Raw genomic sequence first — 16503 nt, 5'->3', positions numbered from 1 at the left:
CCCTGCTCCGGGGTCGGGAGGACACCCCAGCAAACAGCAGCATCCTCCAGGCGCTGGGGAAGGACGGAGCAGAGCGGCAGCTCCGTGGGCCGGCTTTGCGGGCGATGGATTCCATGCGGGGTGGGGCTCCCGGGGGTGCGCTGGGTTGCGGAGTAGGGAAAACCCCGCCCGTAGGACCAGGGCCACGCAGCCAATAAGCGCGGCTTCCCTGAGTGGAGTGATTCTACATCACGGCTCAGGGCCCGCGATTACATCATGTCAGTCCTGCGGGGATGGCGGACCGGCCACGTGGTCGCTCCGGAGTCGCTGAGACGTTTTCCTGAGCGCAGGGCTGGGAGGAAACCGCAGGATGAGACGGAAAACAAACCGGCCCCGGGACGGCTGGGCTCTGGCCACCGAGCCGGCCGGGCAGGCCGGTGCGGCTCCGCGGAGCTCGGGCTGTGGAGCGTCTCCCCGAGCTGCACCGGCGGCAGCCGCAGCTCCGGGGTGTGCTGAGTCTGAACGCGGCAGCCCCAGAACGGAGCATCCCCCGTCCTGCTGCCCCCTCGCTCAGCCAGCTGGGCTCTCCCAAAGCGAGCCCCCGGGTGTTTCCCACCTGCCAGCACACCTTAGCCCTGCGCTGGAAGCAGAGTGCCATGCTCCATTCCCAGCCTCTGGCATCCTGCCTGCCCCCGGGGTTGTTTTGCTCTGGCAGAGCGCGGCGTTAATCATTAATTTGCGTCGCAAACAGATTCAAAAGCCTCTCCTCTCTTTACTGCGTGTAACTCGGCTTTGCCAACTGTACCTTCCTGAGCCACAGCTCGAGGAGGCACAGCCAGGTTTGGTGGCACTCTAGTGCAGCCCCCGCTCTGGGTTTATTTACCCTCGGGTGAAATAGGGAAAGGTAAATGCACCTGTGGTCATTTCCTATTTGTACTGGCATCCAAACCTGCTGCCCAATGCCAGAAAGCAGTGATACTCAGCTCACCCGAGGCTCTGCCCATATGGGGCTCAGTGCCATGCTCTTTGCCCAGGCTTGGCAGCCCACGGTGGAGGGCAGTGATGTGTGGAAGCCTCCAGCCCATGCTGGGAGTTTGCATGGTTGCTGTGGGAGCAGGCTGGGAGAAGAGAATCCCATCAGGGTTCAAAAATCTGGGGAAGATATGCTCAGTTTAGGGAGTTGGATCACCAGCAGCTGGAGGGGCACACACAGGAAAAGCAAAAGTCGTCATGTGCTTGTCCTGCTCTTACACTCTCCACCATGGCCCCTGTTGGAGGCAGAATTTGGGGTGAGAGGTATCTTCTCCTCACAAGTTAAACTGTGGGGTTGCAGAGAACAATGTGGTGAAGCCCCTGGAAGAAGCAGCCCCCTGTTCCAGCAGCCCCTCACTGCCACATCCCCCACAGTCCCTGCTCTCCAATCTCCCACTTCCACAGCCCCTTCTGCACAGCACTGGACATTTCTGACCCGGTGCTTTTTGTGTGATTCTGTCCTGTCAGGGCAGTAGCAGCTCCACACCTTTCCAAACAGATCCAGGCCAGGAGCCTCCCGGAATGTATCCGACACCGAGCCAGGCACATGATCTGTACCGGGTAAACAAGCAGGGGCAGGGTTGTTTAGTGCTAATACGTGGCTACAGGGAGGGGAAACTCATCTTTCCAGCTATTCCACACCCCCCTTACCCCAGATTTAAACAATCAGGGTGGCCCTCCACGTGTGGAACAGAGGGCACCATTCTGCCAAACTGGTTTGGTTTTGGCCAATGCCACTTCGCCAGGGTTCCTAAGCTGGTGCTCTTCCTTCTCTGCCCATCATAATGGGGATGTTGGAACAAATTCCTGACTGATGAGTCAGGAAAGTGGCCCTTGGAGGGGCTGGGAACATCAGTCAACACTTTCTAGGTTGCCAGAGTGGTGATCCACAGTTGCCCTCCAAGGACTATCAGTTTAAGCCCTGCCAGGTGGGCAGGTGTCCCACCGAGCACTCAGGTTGTCACCCATGCCTCTGCCTGATGCCACCCTCAAAAGATGTGCCAGAATTTAGTGGGACACGAATTTAGCAGAACTGGCAACACAGCCCTGAGGACACCATAAGCCATGGAAAGACAAAAAGAGCAATCTGCTGGGGACAAGCCTTCTCCCACTGGGAATACCCAGGTTCTGTCTCCTGGAGGAGACCGAGGACTCCCAGTTTTGATGTCTGGTGGGTACCCAAGGGCTGCACATGTCCTCTGCACTCACTCATTCCCTGTGCTCAAGGCCAGGCAGTGGAGCCAAGAGAGTCCCCAGATGAGAGACAGACGATAGCACCCCCAGCTCACACGAATAGTGTATTTATTGGAATATCTCACATGCAGGAACCAAGGAGATGATTTCTGGCGCAAGTTAAACAATGGCAGATTAATACAGTTGTCCTTAACGGAAACACTTTCTACTTGAATACAGCGATGTTTTAGTGTTGGGTTTCTCTGCTTTTTGTGTATTTTGTTTCTCTTTACATAGTCGATCTCCTTAAACAGTTATGTCCCCTTTCTCCCCCTACCCCATTCCCAAACAAAAAAATATCCAGTATCTTCAGTAAATAAATATTATCCACTTTTATCTGGAAAGCCTACAGCTGTAATATACAGAGAAGCTATTACACAGGTTATGTTTGTAGGGTTAACAACAGCTCATAGGAACATGTAGGGAATGAGGAGCTCGTACTCATAAAAACACGGAGCAGGGTGGGAATTTTGGAGTAGTGGGTTTGCCATGGGCTAAAGAGAACCAGCACCAGAGCTTGGTGCTGCTCAAGGCCAGCTGGCTCTTGGTGATACAACAGCCTCACCTCTCTCCAGGTGAGGAGGAGATGTGAGGAACCTGGGGCTGGAGCAGGCAGGCACAGCCTGCTCCCAAGGCTGCGGTTTGGGATGAATGGGTGGAAGGTGCTGTGTGGGCACCTCGTCTCCTTGGCTGGTGGGAGCCCACAGCAGCAGAAGGGTTACCTCCAACACAGCTCTAAATCCACTCACTGGTTCACTATTTCCATAAAAATAACTGTTCTGAGCTGTTTTTTTCCAGGGGAGGCTCTGCAGGGCTTGTGGTCAGCCCTGAGGAGGTAAACAATGACGGAGCTGGACGGGGATGGACGGGGATGGAGATAGCACAAGCAGTTCCCACTCCAGGGCTCCCAGCAGCCACAGAAGACTCAACAAATCATCGGATAAAACAGAGTGTTGGAAATCCATCTTGTTTGCTCTCCTGGGTTGCACATCCTGTCTCTGTAGGTGACATCAGGAGAGCAGGGAATAGAGGAGCAGGGACAGGCTGTGCTGGCTGGGAGCTCCTGCATGGAGGGGCCATCACCCCTGCCCTGGACCTGAAACAATGGCCTGGATCTGTTCTTCCACCACTGGAGGGAAACATCTAGCCACCACAGCCTGTTCCCAGTCCTCCATTTCAAAGTGGAAACAGCCAATGTATCCCATCAAAAATGCTGAATGAAGTCAAACAAACAGAAATCCTCACTAAAAAAATCTTTCAGCTTGGAGATGCAAGACCAGCCCTGGGGATGACAGAGCTGGTTTGATCAGCACATCCCAGAGATGGAGGCTGTGTTAATCAGAAGGGAAAAGGTATGTTGGAGGCTACGTGAGGGTCCCAGTATGGACCAGTCTCAGTGTTTATGCTGTTCCCTTTAAGAGACACCGTGCTACGTTTTTATGAGCAGTTCTCCCATCAGCCTTACCTACACCCTAAACACCCTAAATGTCTGTACAGTATGTTACTTATTACATCTGCCGAAGATGCAGCTGAAATCTACACAGAACAATTAAAAAAAACCTCCAAAGGATATATTTAAATAGAAACCATTGATTCCTTACATCTCAGTACATGAAGAGTTAACAGAAGAGGTTAAAAAACACACTGGAAAGAAAATATATAGACAAAATAAATATTTTAACCTAGAATAGAGCGCAATTAGAACTTACAAAGGACCCCGAGAATAATTTAGTGTCATTGAGTGTCAAGCTATGATTCCTAATATGCCTAGAAAGCGCTGGGATGTTATTTTTTATGGAAAGTGGATCAGGCTGCAGCTCCATCCCTGTTCTCACAAGCCTCGGAGCCACTCGAGTCCTCTGCCCACTTGCACAGAGGAAGCACTTAAGAGTGAAAGCGGAGGAAGAATAAATTGAGAAGTTGGTCTCCTGAAGTAGAAAACCCCTTCTCTTTCCCTCGAACAGTTCCCACCGCTCCGGTTTTTAGCAGACCACAAGAGGACAGGGAAGATGAGAGATCCTGATACAGGACATTTGGGAGGCTCTAGCATAGCTCTTGTATTTGTTAAAGAAGGTTTGCGCTAAACCATCTGTTCTGCCACACTCTGTTCCCTTTGGTGCTTCCAGCCCTGAGAGACAACTGTGGTGGATTTGGGCTCCAGATCCATCCCAGGTCTTTCCAAAAGTACATTTCCTCCCAAGGAAGGCATCTCCTGGGAGCTGCCCTACTTCCAGCAAAGCCACCACTTTGTGCTGGTGGCACCTGCCACTCCCTGCAAGCAGTCCCACGGCTTTCCAGAGGATAATGCGGAATGTCAGCAGGGACCACAGGTTGCCTGGGGCTGCACACACCAAAAGAGCCCCCTGAGCTCTGCCAACACATGCTTTGTATTTTCCCCCTAGTCTCAGCCTTCTCATTCCACCTCTTTTCCTCCCTGCTGGAGAGAGCAATCACCAACAGCTCTGCAGAATCTTCCAGAAAGGGACCAGATTCTCCCTAAAGCAACACCTTGGAGGCCCCAGGACAGGTTTAGTGTGACAGAGAAAAGCATTAAAAGCACATTTCCCCAGCACCTTTTGGCTGAGGGTTGGGGGATGAAGGGCCAGCACAGCTGCAGCAGTGGGGCGCTGCAGGGGCTTGGTGACAGTGACATCTGTGCCACTCTGCACCATCTGACAGTGTCCCCATGCCTGAGCAATGTGAATATCTCCTCTGGCTTGGCAGGGAAGCTGGATTAACATACTTAGGATCACCTGATGTGGCCAATTTACAGGGTCAATGTGTTTCAAGGATTTAGAAGAGAAAATACACACTTAAGACACCCACGGAGCTTTCTGCAATGACAGGAATATCAGCAATTCATTCTGTGCTGGCGAGACTGCTCAGGCGATCACCAGATGCTGTCTGAAATCAAATCAGCATTGCCACAGAAGTTTCCTCAGGTTTCTGGGAGCTGGTGGCCACATCTGACATGTTGCAGCAAGCTGGCAGTGCCAATCCCTGAGCATTGGGCTCACCTTGTGTTGAGCAGAGAGGGGTGTGCAATGCAGCCAAGGCAGACTGTTCCATCAGCTACAGAGGAGATGGAATGGGAGAAAGCCTCTGCAGACCCACACAAGGGCTTCAACTGGAGGGAGGGCCAGCAAGTCGGGAGAAAAGCTTGATCCCCAAGTTATCTCCATCCTTAAACTGGTTTTCCCCGTCCATTTGTAAGCTGCGCTACACAGAGCAGTGATGAGGTGTCACATCTGTGCAGAGGGGTGGCAGGACAGCCCTGCCTGGGCCCACCTATATATGGAGGGATCTTGGAAGAGGCTACAGGCAGGGTAGGAGAGAGGAGACGATGAACAGGAAGAGCACAGAGTGAAACCTGACCTGAGATGGCCTGGAAATTCTGCACCAAACAATGTTTCCCTTCAAAGATTAATGTGTCCGCTGCCAAAATCCATCAGCGCTGCAATCAGGCATTTGGTAGCAGGCTTTGTGTGTCACAACGTCCCAAAGGGGCTGGTCCTCAGAGAGTATGGTATGGGCTGATAAAATACTATGCTCAGATAAAAGCTTCTATCACTTGGCCTAGAACAACTTTCAAGAGAGCTTGACACACATCAGCATCCTGGGAAGCTCAGACATGTCAGGTCAGAAGGAGGTTGCCTAAGCCAAGGAACACCCTGAGGAAGAAGGGCTGGAGTCTGCTGCCTGCACGGGTGTTTAGCTGATAAAATGCCTCTCTGTCAGGATGGGAGATTCTCCTGCCATGCACTGCTCAGCTCTCTCTTTGATCCTGCTATCCTGTGCCACTGGCTTCCTCCCAAGGAACACGCTGGGGGATGCGGCGATGGCTGGAGCTGCCTGCTCCAGCTCTGCCTGTCAGCCCAGCAAGGCAGGCACACATGCTGGAATCCCTTCTGGCAGCCACAGAGGAGCAGGAATCCTGGCCATGCCTCTGGCAAGCAAGGGAATATGCTTGTTTGCACAGAGACTGCAGCCCCGTAAGAGCCGGGAGTTAATGAAGGGCAGAGGGATCAAAGGACATTCCAAAAATTACAAATAGCACGGTCACAATCATTTCAACACTTTCTCAGGCCTAAAACTGGAAGAAAATGAGGAGTTTCACCTCCAGCACAGGCTGGCATGGCTAATCCCTCCATGGTAACCATCTCCCTCAGCATTCCACACAAAGCTTTGAGGTTTGCCTTTTTTCCTCATCCCTACCCCCAAGAACCAGCACGTCTATCCTACCAGGCATGGCAGGGAATCCAGGAAGCTCAGATCACACCCAATCCATGACCAAGTCCCATATATCTGCATGGATGTTTACACCAAATGCAGAGTCATCAAAGGAGTCTAAGGTAAGGAGAAAATAACCAAGCTATTTTAAAAGGCAAACACACCATGAGAATTCCTGTGTGAGAATGGTCTCCAAAAGAGCAAGGTGCTTCCTGTGCTATCGTTACAGCAACCATTTAGCCCAGCATTTTCCATTCTTATCAACTGCCAGAGCTACTGGACATGGCCAACAGACTGCTTCAAATTAGAGCAAGCCCAGATAAAACACAAGGCAAAAAATACCTTGTGAGATTTAGAAATGAAACGCCACAGAAAATGAGGAAAAGCGACCACCATATGGTACCAGGAGATGTGTGAGTGGGAGAGTAAAGGATTTTAACTTGTGAAGCACATGTTGAAAGGGGAACAGTTGTTCCTTGCTGTCGAATCCAACACGAAAGCCAATACATTAACATTTTATCTAAAAATAAAGACACACTCCCCCTGAACATTCCAGCTCAGTCAATTACATGCTGATTGACAGAGCCGTCTACTTGGCAGGACCTGCCTAGAGAAGAGGATGATCCCTACATAAATTGAAGGGCAAGGCTGCTCTTTCCCCCCTGGGCTTTTGTTTCAGCCCAGTGTGACGTACTCGTGCATTCTGAAGGGGTTTTCAGCATCAAGAACTGGTTTTGTGCAGCTGGGACAGGAAGGAGAGGATTAAGCGAGTGCTGGAGAATCGTGGTCTGGCAGGAATAGTGTTGGATTTAAATAGAAAGAGTCAGCTTGTGGGCGTGGATCATTTGGGGAGGGAGGGAAGGAGAAGCAAACTATGGAATGGGGGGGACAGGAGTCGTTGTTAGCCAAGGACTGTGGGAGGACAAAGTGGCCGTGCGGCGACACTCGCCGGCGGAGCACAGGGGCGGGGAGGGCGGCTCCGCGCCACCTTCACAGTGCAAAGAGGGCGTCCTCCGAGCGCTCTTGCTTTTTCCTGCCAGAAGGATTTGTCGGCGGGGTGGGGGCTTCCACGGGAGGGGACGGCAGATTGGGAACCATCTCCGCCGCTTTGGCTCGCTCTTCTAAAAATTTGTCAAACTCTGCAATGCAAAAACAGAAGGAAGGCAAGTAAGAATGGAGGCCGTGGGTTTGGCCCCAGGGACAGAGGTTGGCAGTGGCTGAAATTCCAGGGCCTGGCATCCTGTCGGGCTGTGTTTGCAGGCACAAATACTGGTACAGCCAGACTTCCTCGGGAAAGGGTACAGCCGTCCTTGGAGATACCCGAGCTCAGGCAGCAGCTGGAATCAAACCCACACTATGCCACCGGCTGTGACAGAACCAGGGAAACATCATTCCAAAGGGCTGAGCAGCTAGGGGACACATTCCTGCTGGCACCAACACAGAGCACAGCCAAGGAAGATGGCAGGGAAGCACTTACAGCCAGGAGGGCTCCCCACACCATAAATATGAACCTTTTGCTGTGAAATGCTCTCCTCCCGCCTTTCTGAGCGTGGAAGCATTTGCTGGGGAACATCAGGCTGGGAGAAGGCAGCATCTCAGCAGGGATCAAAGCAAATTCCATCTGAGCACTAACCTGAGAATGGCTCATAGCCACGGGCATCTCTGCTTACCTTCACTGGTCACTCCTTCTTCCAGTTCGGTGCCTTTCTGCAATGAGAACAAAAAGGGCACGTGAGCAGAGGCAGTGCTTCCCTTTCCCTGTCATCCCCTCCACCTTTAATACAACTGGACAGTTTCCACCACCTCTTTCCACATATTAACCATCGGAGAAGCGCGACCTGGGGAAATCACACAGCTCCCAAGTCGGGAGGCCAGTGGGGACTGACATTTCACTGTGATGCAGAGCAGGAGGATGAGCACTGAGGTGCTTCTGAAGATTGCTGGTGGATAGCTAAGCTTTTCCTGCTGGATCTGAATGTCAGTCCAGTGCTGTTTCCCCTTCAGACAGTAATTCTGAGCTGTGTGAGTCACACACACACACTGTACCAGATGGCATCTTTTCTGTCACACGGTCCTTAAAAAAGTCAGGACTGTGGTTTGCATTGTGTCTTTAAGTAAAATGCACTTTTAGCTGACAAAGATCATGTGTAAAATTGTTTGGGGTCAACATTCCTCCTTCGAGAGTTGGTTTTAGGTTTCACACAAAAATATAGCAGCTTTCCTGGGCCCATGCTGTAAAAAGACAAGACTAGGGTGAGCTGGATGAAGGATACTGACAGCAGTTAGTGTTTGTCCATCAGAATCAAAGGCTGGGAATGCCACAGGGTCACTGCATTTCCCCCAGTTTGTGCATTATGTGCATTTCAAATAATGATATTAAAAGTCCAGGGACAGGCATCCTTGCCAACCTATCAGGATGTTTAAGATGGGTATAAATGCTGGTTGAAAACCTCATGTTGAAATGGCTTTGAAAAAGTGAAGTATTTGTCTATACTTGGCTTCTCTACCAGGAGTGGGAACATACTGACTGGCCTCACATTGTTGAGAGCCTGAGCATCTCCTGGCTGCTTACTGCACTGAGGTTTCCAAAGGTTCACACAGCAGCCTCTTCACAGGCAGAGCTGCTGTTTGTCCCAGTGTACCCCAGAAGGGTAAGGAAATAACAATTATCTAACCTAACCTGCAGCTTCCTCGGCTGGAAAGTAGAGAACTGAAATGAGCTGTTAACAAAACAAGGAGGAGGGGACCCAGAATGAAAACCAAAAATCCAGTCCAAATTTTCAGAGGCATCCCTCTGCTGCGTCCACACAGGGTTGGGATGGGGACCCAGGGATATCCCCAGGCTTGCTCAGGCATTTCCAGGACAATTCTCTGCTTTGTTCCTTTTGAGCAAGTCTGTGCTGGGGAAGACAGATGCACAGAGCTACCATCAGATCTTCTCTCCCTCTAAATTAATTTAAATGGCAAAGACAAAAGTTTATTGGTTAAGCAGAGTGGACATGCTACATTTACTATATTTCTTTAACAAAATGAAGCCAGTTTGTAATTAAATTTGAAAGTAACTCGTGTACCCAGGCCTGACAAGCCTACCTGCAGCCGGAACCCAGTGACATTTCAGAGACAGCCAGTCAAGTCTGCCAGAATCAAACACTGAACCTGGAATCTGTTTAAGCACTTCAGGCACCTCTGGAGAGCTGGAGAATTTTCTTCCCTCCAGTACAACCAGCTCCTCCAGTGCCAGAGCACGGGGCTGGCATGCCAGAGCCTGCCTGCAGCTCTTCCCAGCTGAATCCCACAGCTCCCAGCTGGGAGCTGAGCAGGCAGCAGCAAGGGGCTGGGGGAGACCCTAAGGACTTGGGAGTTTTCTGCCTGAAGCTGGAAGAATGGAAGGAGATGATCCTTGGGAATATGGTGACCGCAAGTTCAGTTCACAAAAACCATATTTAAAAGAACAGAGTGAACACAGCCCACCTCCCACCCCCCAAAATGCACTTGGTTGATTTGAGTCATAGGCTTACATCGAAAAAAAACAAAAGAGAGTAAATTTGTACTAGTTGTATCCTGCTTAAACCAAATATGTGTTGGGACAGCAAAACAAACTCCAGGGTGAAGGCAGAGCTACTTTTAGTTCTGCTTTCTGTTTGTTTGTTTAATAATTACCAAACAATAATCGCTTAGGAGAAAGTTACAAACATTGAAGAGAGACTGTTATAAATTTTTATTGTTACTATTATGAAACATGTCAAGATTGCCTGCCAGTTTAACAGACATCTTGATTTGAAAGGAATCTAAGTCCTGATCCAGCATCTCTTAAAAGCATGCCTCAACATAAGCATGAACTTAGATCCTGTCTAAATAATGCAGATTTAAATATGAACTTTAAGTCTGGTGCAGAAAAATTCAGTCCATATTTAATGCTTTCCTATTTGAGGATCAGGATCCCACGTTTTCTGGAACACATGCTATTCTGTGATGTTCACATGGAGAAGGGAAAATAAAACAGCTCAGAAAAAAAGGTGTTTTGATTGAATTGCTGAACATAACCCTGACTTCTGCTTAGATGTCCCTTCAAAGGGAACCAAACTCTCTGTTTGGGAAGTCTCACTGCTTCCCACTATGAGAAGTACCAGGAACTCAGCAATGCATTGAAAGTTACCCATGCAAGTGAAAAATGAAAATATAAAGAGTCTCACCAAGTCGGTACTGAGCCACTCCTCAATGTCATCCATGACAGAGGACTGTGCAACAGGGATCTAGGGAGTGCAGCGAGAGAACAGCAAGGCAGGCAAAAACCAAAACACATCCACAATCATGGCCACAGAGCGATGGAAAACGCCAGAAGTAAGATTAAAAACAAAACAAAAACAAAGATGTAAGATGTGCTGGAAAAAAAAAAAAAAAAAAAAGAAGGCAACAAAATATAAATGACATTTCAAATAAAGAAACAACTTGGAAAGGAAATTATGAACAACAAGGCTAAAAAAAACAAGAGAAAGATCATGGGGAATGACGTGACTGGATGCCAGCGTAAGATGAGTAACTTCTCGACCACATATTAAAACCATCAAGATGGACTGATGATTCTAATCTTGATCGTGAAATGCTTTTAAGGGTAGAATACTGGATATCAGTTAGGTTTTGAAATGTTAAATTTACACCTTTTGTTTGTTTTTTTTTAAATGGGTATTAGCCACAGTGAAGGGTTAGAAAAAAGAGGGGCTCAAAGTTTTCAGGCAACATTCCTATGAAAACAATTTGGTTTTCCCCTGCAGGTGGAGAAGTCAGAGCCCAGGGTAGAGTCATGCTTCCTCCCAGATCCTCCTCCCATCACACCATCGAGCCCTGGCAAGCCTTGGCACAAGGGTTTAAAGCAAAACTGTCCCAGCTCCCAGTTCCCCCTCCTCTGCTAAAGGTGACCCTCGGCAGCAGAGCCCAACATGTGCCAGTGCAAAGTGCAGAGTCTCAAAGCTGAGGGAGGAGAAGGATGGGGCAGAGGAGGAGACCATAGCCCCAGAGCTGCAGCAGGGCTCTCCAGAGCAGCTCAGGCTCCAAGGATAGTTTAACACTCAGGCATGGAAGGTTTCCCTTTGCCCCTGCAGTGGAACTGGTCACGTTACTGGTGTGATTGCAACAGGCAGCACAGAGGCAGCTGAAGGGCAGTGATTTCACACAGTGCTAAGGGTAACTGGGTCAGCAAAGGGAAATTACTGAGTATTAGGTGTAGAATTTCCTGACTTAACTACACTGCTTAAATACAACAGAGGCCTGCCGAGGTAAACAGGAAAACACCACAATAGGTCTGGTAAGGACAACCTGAAAAATAGTTGGAAAAACAATGTCAGACATTGCAAGTTTCCAGGCCAGGGCATGGCAGCTGAGCAGCGGGGCTGGCAGGAAGGAGACCTGGCACTGTTAGAGGGAATCTCCTAGGCAGAAAAGGTGTCAGATTCTCCACAGCTTTGCCTGATATCTCTCACAGGAATTGCCCACTCTGGAAGTGATAAAAATCCCTGTGGATGTGGTGTTTCAGGACATGGCTTAGTTGTGGCCTTGGCAGTGATGGGTTAATGGTTGGGCTTGGAGATCTTTTCCAACTTTAATGAATCAGTGATTCAATAAGAGCTGGGAGAGGCTCTGCAGATGCATTTCCTGGGAGATGTAGTTTTCTCAGGCACTTCTAGGAGAGGAAGAAGGACAGATGCTGGATCAGAGGCTGAGGCTGTTTAGCAAAGCTCCTCAGGAATTTTTTCACAGAATCAAGTGGCCCTTTGTACTGAGGAGGCCAGTTAAGCCCTTGCTTGAGGTGAGGGATGCTAAAATTAGTTGTGCCAAAGAACTGGAAATCCAGAACTCAGTCCAAAGCATCTCCCTCACAGAGCAGCATCAGGAAGGTGGCTGGGCTCTGACTTGACAGTTTGCTGGACAAAGTGACAGATCCCAGGGGTAAGAGGTAATACGTTGTCATTTTGCCTCCAGTGAATTCATAAAGATCCCAAACTAAAACTAAATTCCTGCAGTTTCCTTTGGAATGGGCTGGATTTAGGGTAACTGCCCCTTTCTGATTTCCTGAATCATGCACACACAGTGTGAGCTGAAGCTGCTGCAAGCTGGCCCAGACAGCCACACACAAGGGAAGAGCTCTAAGCACCTTCCAACACGTTCCTTCCCAAGGACAAGTTGCATCTTGTAAAACTGTCTCCTTGGTTTAACAGCTTTATAAAATATTGGCTTCAGAGATATAAAGTAATGAGTTTATTCAGCCTACAGCAACCTAAAACCTACTGCAGAAATTGCACTGCTGCCTCTCTCCCATGTTGCTTAACCTGCATGCAGTAGGTAACACTGTGGAAGGTGCAGCCTCTGAGCTGTTGGTTGGTGTGCAGCTCAGAAAGGTGCTTATGCTTCTCTAAGGGTAATAATGTGCATGGAAGGGAGGAGGAAAACAGCTGGTTTATTTTTCCTTTTCTGTGAATAAAATTTACAGGAACACAGGGGGCTCCAGGAGAGCTCGAGAGGGATTTTGGATAAGGACCTGGAGTGACAGGACAAGGGGAATGGCTTCAAACTGAAAGAGGTGGATTTAGATTAGATATTAGAAGGCATTATTCCCTCTGAGGGTGGGGAAGTTGCCAGAGAAGCTGTGTCTGTCCCATCCCTGGAAGTGTTCAAGGCCAGGTTGGACGGGGCTTGGAGCAACCTGGGATAGTGGAAGGTGTCCCTGCCCATGGCAAGGGGTTGGAATGAGATGAGCTTTTTTTCCAACCCAAACCAGTCCAGGATTTTATGATTTTATAAGAGCAGCTGATCTAAAAAGTGTGGCAGTACTGTGTCCCTGTATTAGAAGGAACAGCAGCTCAAATCTTGGTTATTCTGAAAACATGACAGATGACTGATCAATTACTGAGTTCCTGAGAATCACAGGACTCTTGAATTTGCAGAAGTCCTCGAAGAACAGCCCGGCAGCACAAGAGCTTGTGCTGTGGTGTTTCGTAAGAATTTTTTAAAAAAGCAAGAAAAAAAAACCTGAAGAAAGGAATTCTACTTTCAGCTAGAGCTACTTATAACAAACAAACAAAGCCTTCAGAAGTGCAAGAGCACTTCTTGCAGAGAATCAGACAAAGCTGCAAGATAAACATCTGAGTGTGTCAGCCGTTTGCTATTCAGCACTGACCTTTTAAAAAGCTTCCCGTCTCCCAGCACACCCACGAAAGTGCTGAGGGTTCATATCTATTGCTCCTTCCATGCACAAGCTTCCAGTTTACTTTCTTCAGACTCTGAGCTCCATTTCCTCATAAACCATGGGTTACATGTGTCAGGTTTAATTTGTTCAAGAATAAAGAGGGAGGAAACTCTCAAAGAGCAACTGGAAGTTTTAAATTATTTTAATGATAACATTGTACCATTTATTTTTTATTTTAAACTGACCATACAGAGAAGCTCAGTTTTTGCCAGTCAGTTGGGTACTTGGCAAGTCTTCCCCTTTCAGAAGCCCTAAACTGAAAAATGTGCAGGGGAATTTTGTTATAACTAATCCCTAAATTCCAATGGAGCCAATGTAAAAATAAATTAACTAGTTTACACATTAAAAAAAGACAACAGTTTCTGGGAACAAGCAGCAGCGGCAGCCACACACTACATGGAAAAAACTCTGGAATGGGACACTGTCTTGTTGATATTTTGATTATGCAAACTTCCATGGTCTAGGGAAGCTCTCAAGAGAGCTCTCCAGATAGCCAGTGTGGGCTGCAAGAGCTGCTTGTATAAAGATATTGTGATTTTTTAAAAGAAGTCTATACTTAAAATAAATGAAAATTAAGTCATAAAATGTTTTTGGGTACTTTAAGTAACTGGCTTTAACTAAAAGTTGGGATGATTGTTTAAATTCCTTTTTTATTTAGTGTTTGAAAAATCCTACAAATGGGATCATCTCAACAGTCCTGAAAGAGAAATGGAAAAGGAGGGCTGGGAGAACAAAAGTGAGTGTTCAATCCCACAAAACCCGCAGGAACCTGGAATTCAAGTTCCTACGTATCTAAGTTAGATTGTGTTTATGTTCTCACTAGCAATCAAAAGCCAAAGAGTATTGCCAATATATTTCCTCAGAAGTCATAAAATCCAATATTCTACCCTTAAAAAGACAGTTTAAGGTTATTATTATCACATTTTATTTCTATTAAAAATGATCCCACTGGAAAAGAAGCAGGTATGAAATGACAATTCAGGTCTCTAGGTGAGCTCATTAATGTTCTTAAAATGTTTAACAAGGTTTATGCTAATTGTTGCTAGACTACTGCCTTGTAATAGCTTAGTAATTCCACTTATTTCTAATGTTTAACAAAGCTGACATCAGTTCTTGGTTAGTTGCTACTCACTCCCCCTCTTTGGTTAGCAGCAGTAAAGGTCTATAATCCCTACAGCAGCACTAGGAGCACACTAGCAGGCTACTCCAGCTTACTACTACAGCCTTACCATCTATTTAAAGCTGTTGTGCTCTTGAAATAGCTGCTTGGCCTCAATATTAGAACACGCTTGACTTTACATGTGAGGATTAAATTAACTCCTTGGTTACTCGTAACTGTGTTTACACATTGCAGGGCGGGGGCAGGCAGGAGCTGGGGTGCAGTGTTCCCCAGCAGAGCCTGTTGTGCCAGCAGCCCATCAACAACCAGCCCATCTGGATCTGACAGGCATGTCCAGACAGTGCCAGCCCTCCCTGGCACGAGGGATTGGGTTGTCCTTGCACAGTGCTCTGGAGAACACCATGTCTGGGTAAGGAGACCCCCGTGGTCTTCAGCTAAGGGAAAGCTCCTGCTTGCCTTCAACAGGGAGAGGGGTCCCACCACACTGAAGAAATGAGATCTTCACGTGTCTGGTTTTGGGGCTTATCCACAATTCAAGCATTTCAGTCTCTAAGATGATGATGTTATTCAACACTCATGTTACCCATGTCATTTCCACATCTCAGATCCTATCTCTCTCTTGAAGGCACATAGCGGCATCCCACTTGGTTACTAATTAACAGAGGTTTCATTTAATCTTTACTTACCTATCTTCCCTACAAGGAGGCTCTCCTCTCTAGCCAGCCATGCTGCTGGTGGTCAGGACAGAATGCTGAGTGGTGCTCATATCACTTCCTGTGAATTCTGGTTCAGTTTCATCCTTCCCCTGCCACTGTCCCAGTTAATATCCTGTGACATGGTGGCTTAAGCAACACCTACTTCTCACTTTCATAACAAATAACTCATTTGGTATGTGAGTGGGTTGACAGATTATTCTAAGAAAGGAATATATTAATGCAAATCTCAGTAGCTGTCCAATCTCATGAGAAGGGAACTGAGACAACCTGCACTAAAATGTGGCTCTGTGGTAAAGTCTGTGCCAAACTGCTGCTGATACAGACTCCTTTGTGAGACCTGCATGGCAAAACCCTGACCTCACACTGCAGACAGATCTGTCACTGGAACAGCTCACCTCCCATCCCTCAGTCATATAAAAACCAGAAATATTTTCTGCCAATATCATTTTGTCGACTTTAGTTTTGTAGGTAGAGCTGGGATGGATGGAAGTGTGGCTTGTGTCTGTCTGCATGGTTCTCGCATCATCTTGATGGCAGAACTGAGCCACAGGTTAACTGGAAACAAGAACAACACTGCCAAATTCACTGGGAGAGGAGAGCCAGAGACTGCAAAGGTGTGTAGTGAACTGGGATGCAGAGAAATGGAGTGGGAAGGACTCACCCAAAGCTGAAATGTATCACATTTTGTACAGAAAAATGTCAGGTTGTGAGGGATACGAGAACCACTGTGGCAGGGGGAGAATTCTTTTTGAGTGGTCTCAAGTGATGTACAGGCACAGGGAACAGCAGTGTCAGCTCACTCCTTTCCTCCTCATCAAAGTACAAGAAATACCCCACAGAGTGGGCACATCAAGTTCATACCTGGGATTCTAGTTATCCACTGGCACTGTAAATGCTACAGGTCATATTAATAAATACTGTTAAGAACTACAGCCAGTTAAGAGAGAAACTGA

The 16503-nt window shown here is 48.0% G+C and overlaps 1 protein-coding gene across 3 annotated transcripts in view; it reads right to left on the bottom strand.

The window, feature by feature from the left end:
- Positions 1–2296: 2296 nt before the first annotated feature.
- Positions 2297–16503, bottom strand: part of TOM1L2 (target of myb1 like 2 membrane trafficking protein) — a 56724-nt gene continuing 42517 nt past the window's right edge. For 2 of the 3 annotated variants that reach the window (XM_083872523.1, XM_083872521.1), the window contains 3 exons: positions 10668–10727; positions 8145–8181; positions 2297–7613 (listed from right to left, as the gene is read on the bottom strand). In XM_083872523.1, coding sequence (XP_083728649.1) covers positions 7465–7613; positions 8145–8181; positions 10668–10727 — 246 coding nt within the window. In that variant the 3' untranslated portion in view covers positions 2297–7464. The remainder of the gene's footprint in view (positions 7614–8144; positions 8182–10667; positions 10728–16503) is intronic. The other variant, XM_083872522.1, reaches the window with a different exon arrangement.

This window comes from Zosterops lateralis, assembly GCF_965231275.1.
Source record: "Zosterops lateralis genome assembly, chromosome: 15".
In the NCBI taxonomy this organism is placed as follows: domain Eukaryota; kingdom Metazoa; phylum Chordata; class Aves; order Passeriformes; family Zosteropidae; genus Zosterops; species Zosterops lateralis.
Note: the sequence above shows the minus strand (reverse complement) of the source record. Positions and strands in the feature narration are given on the sequence as shown.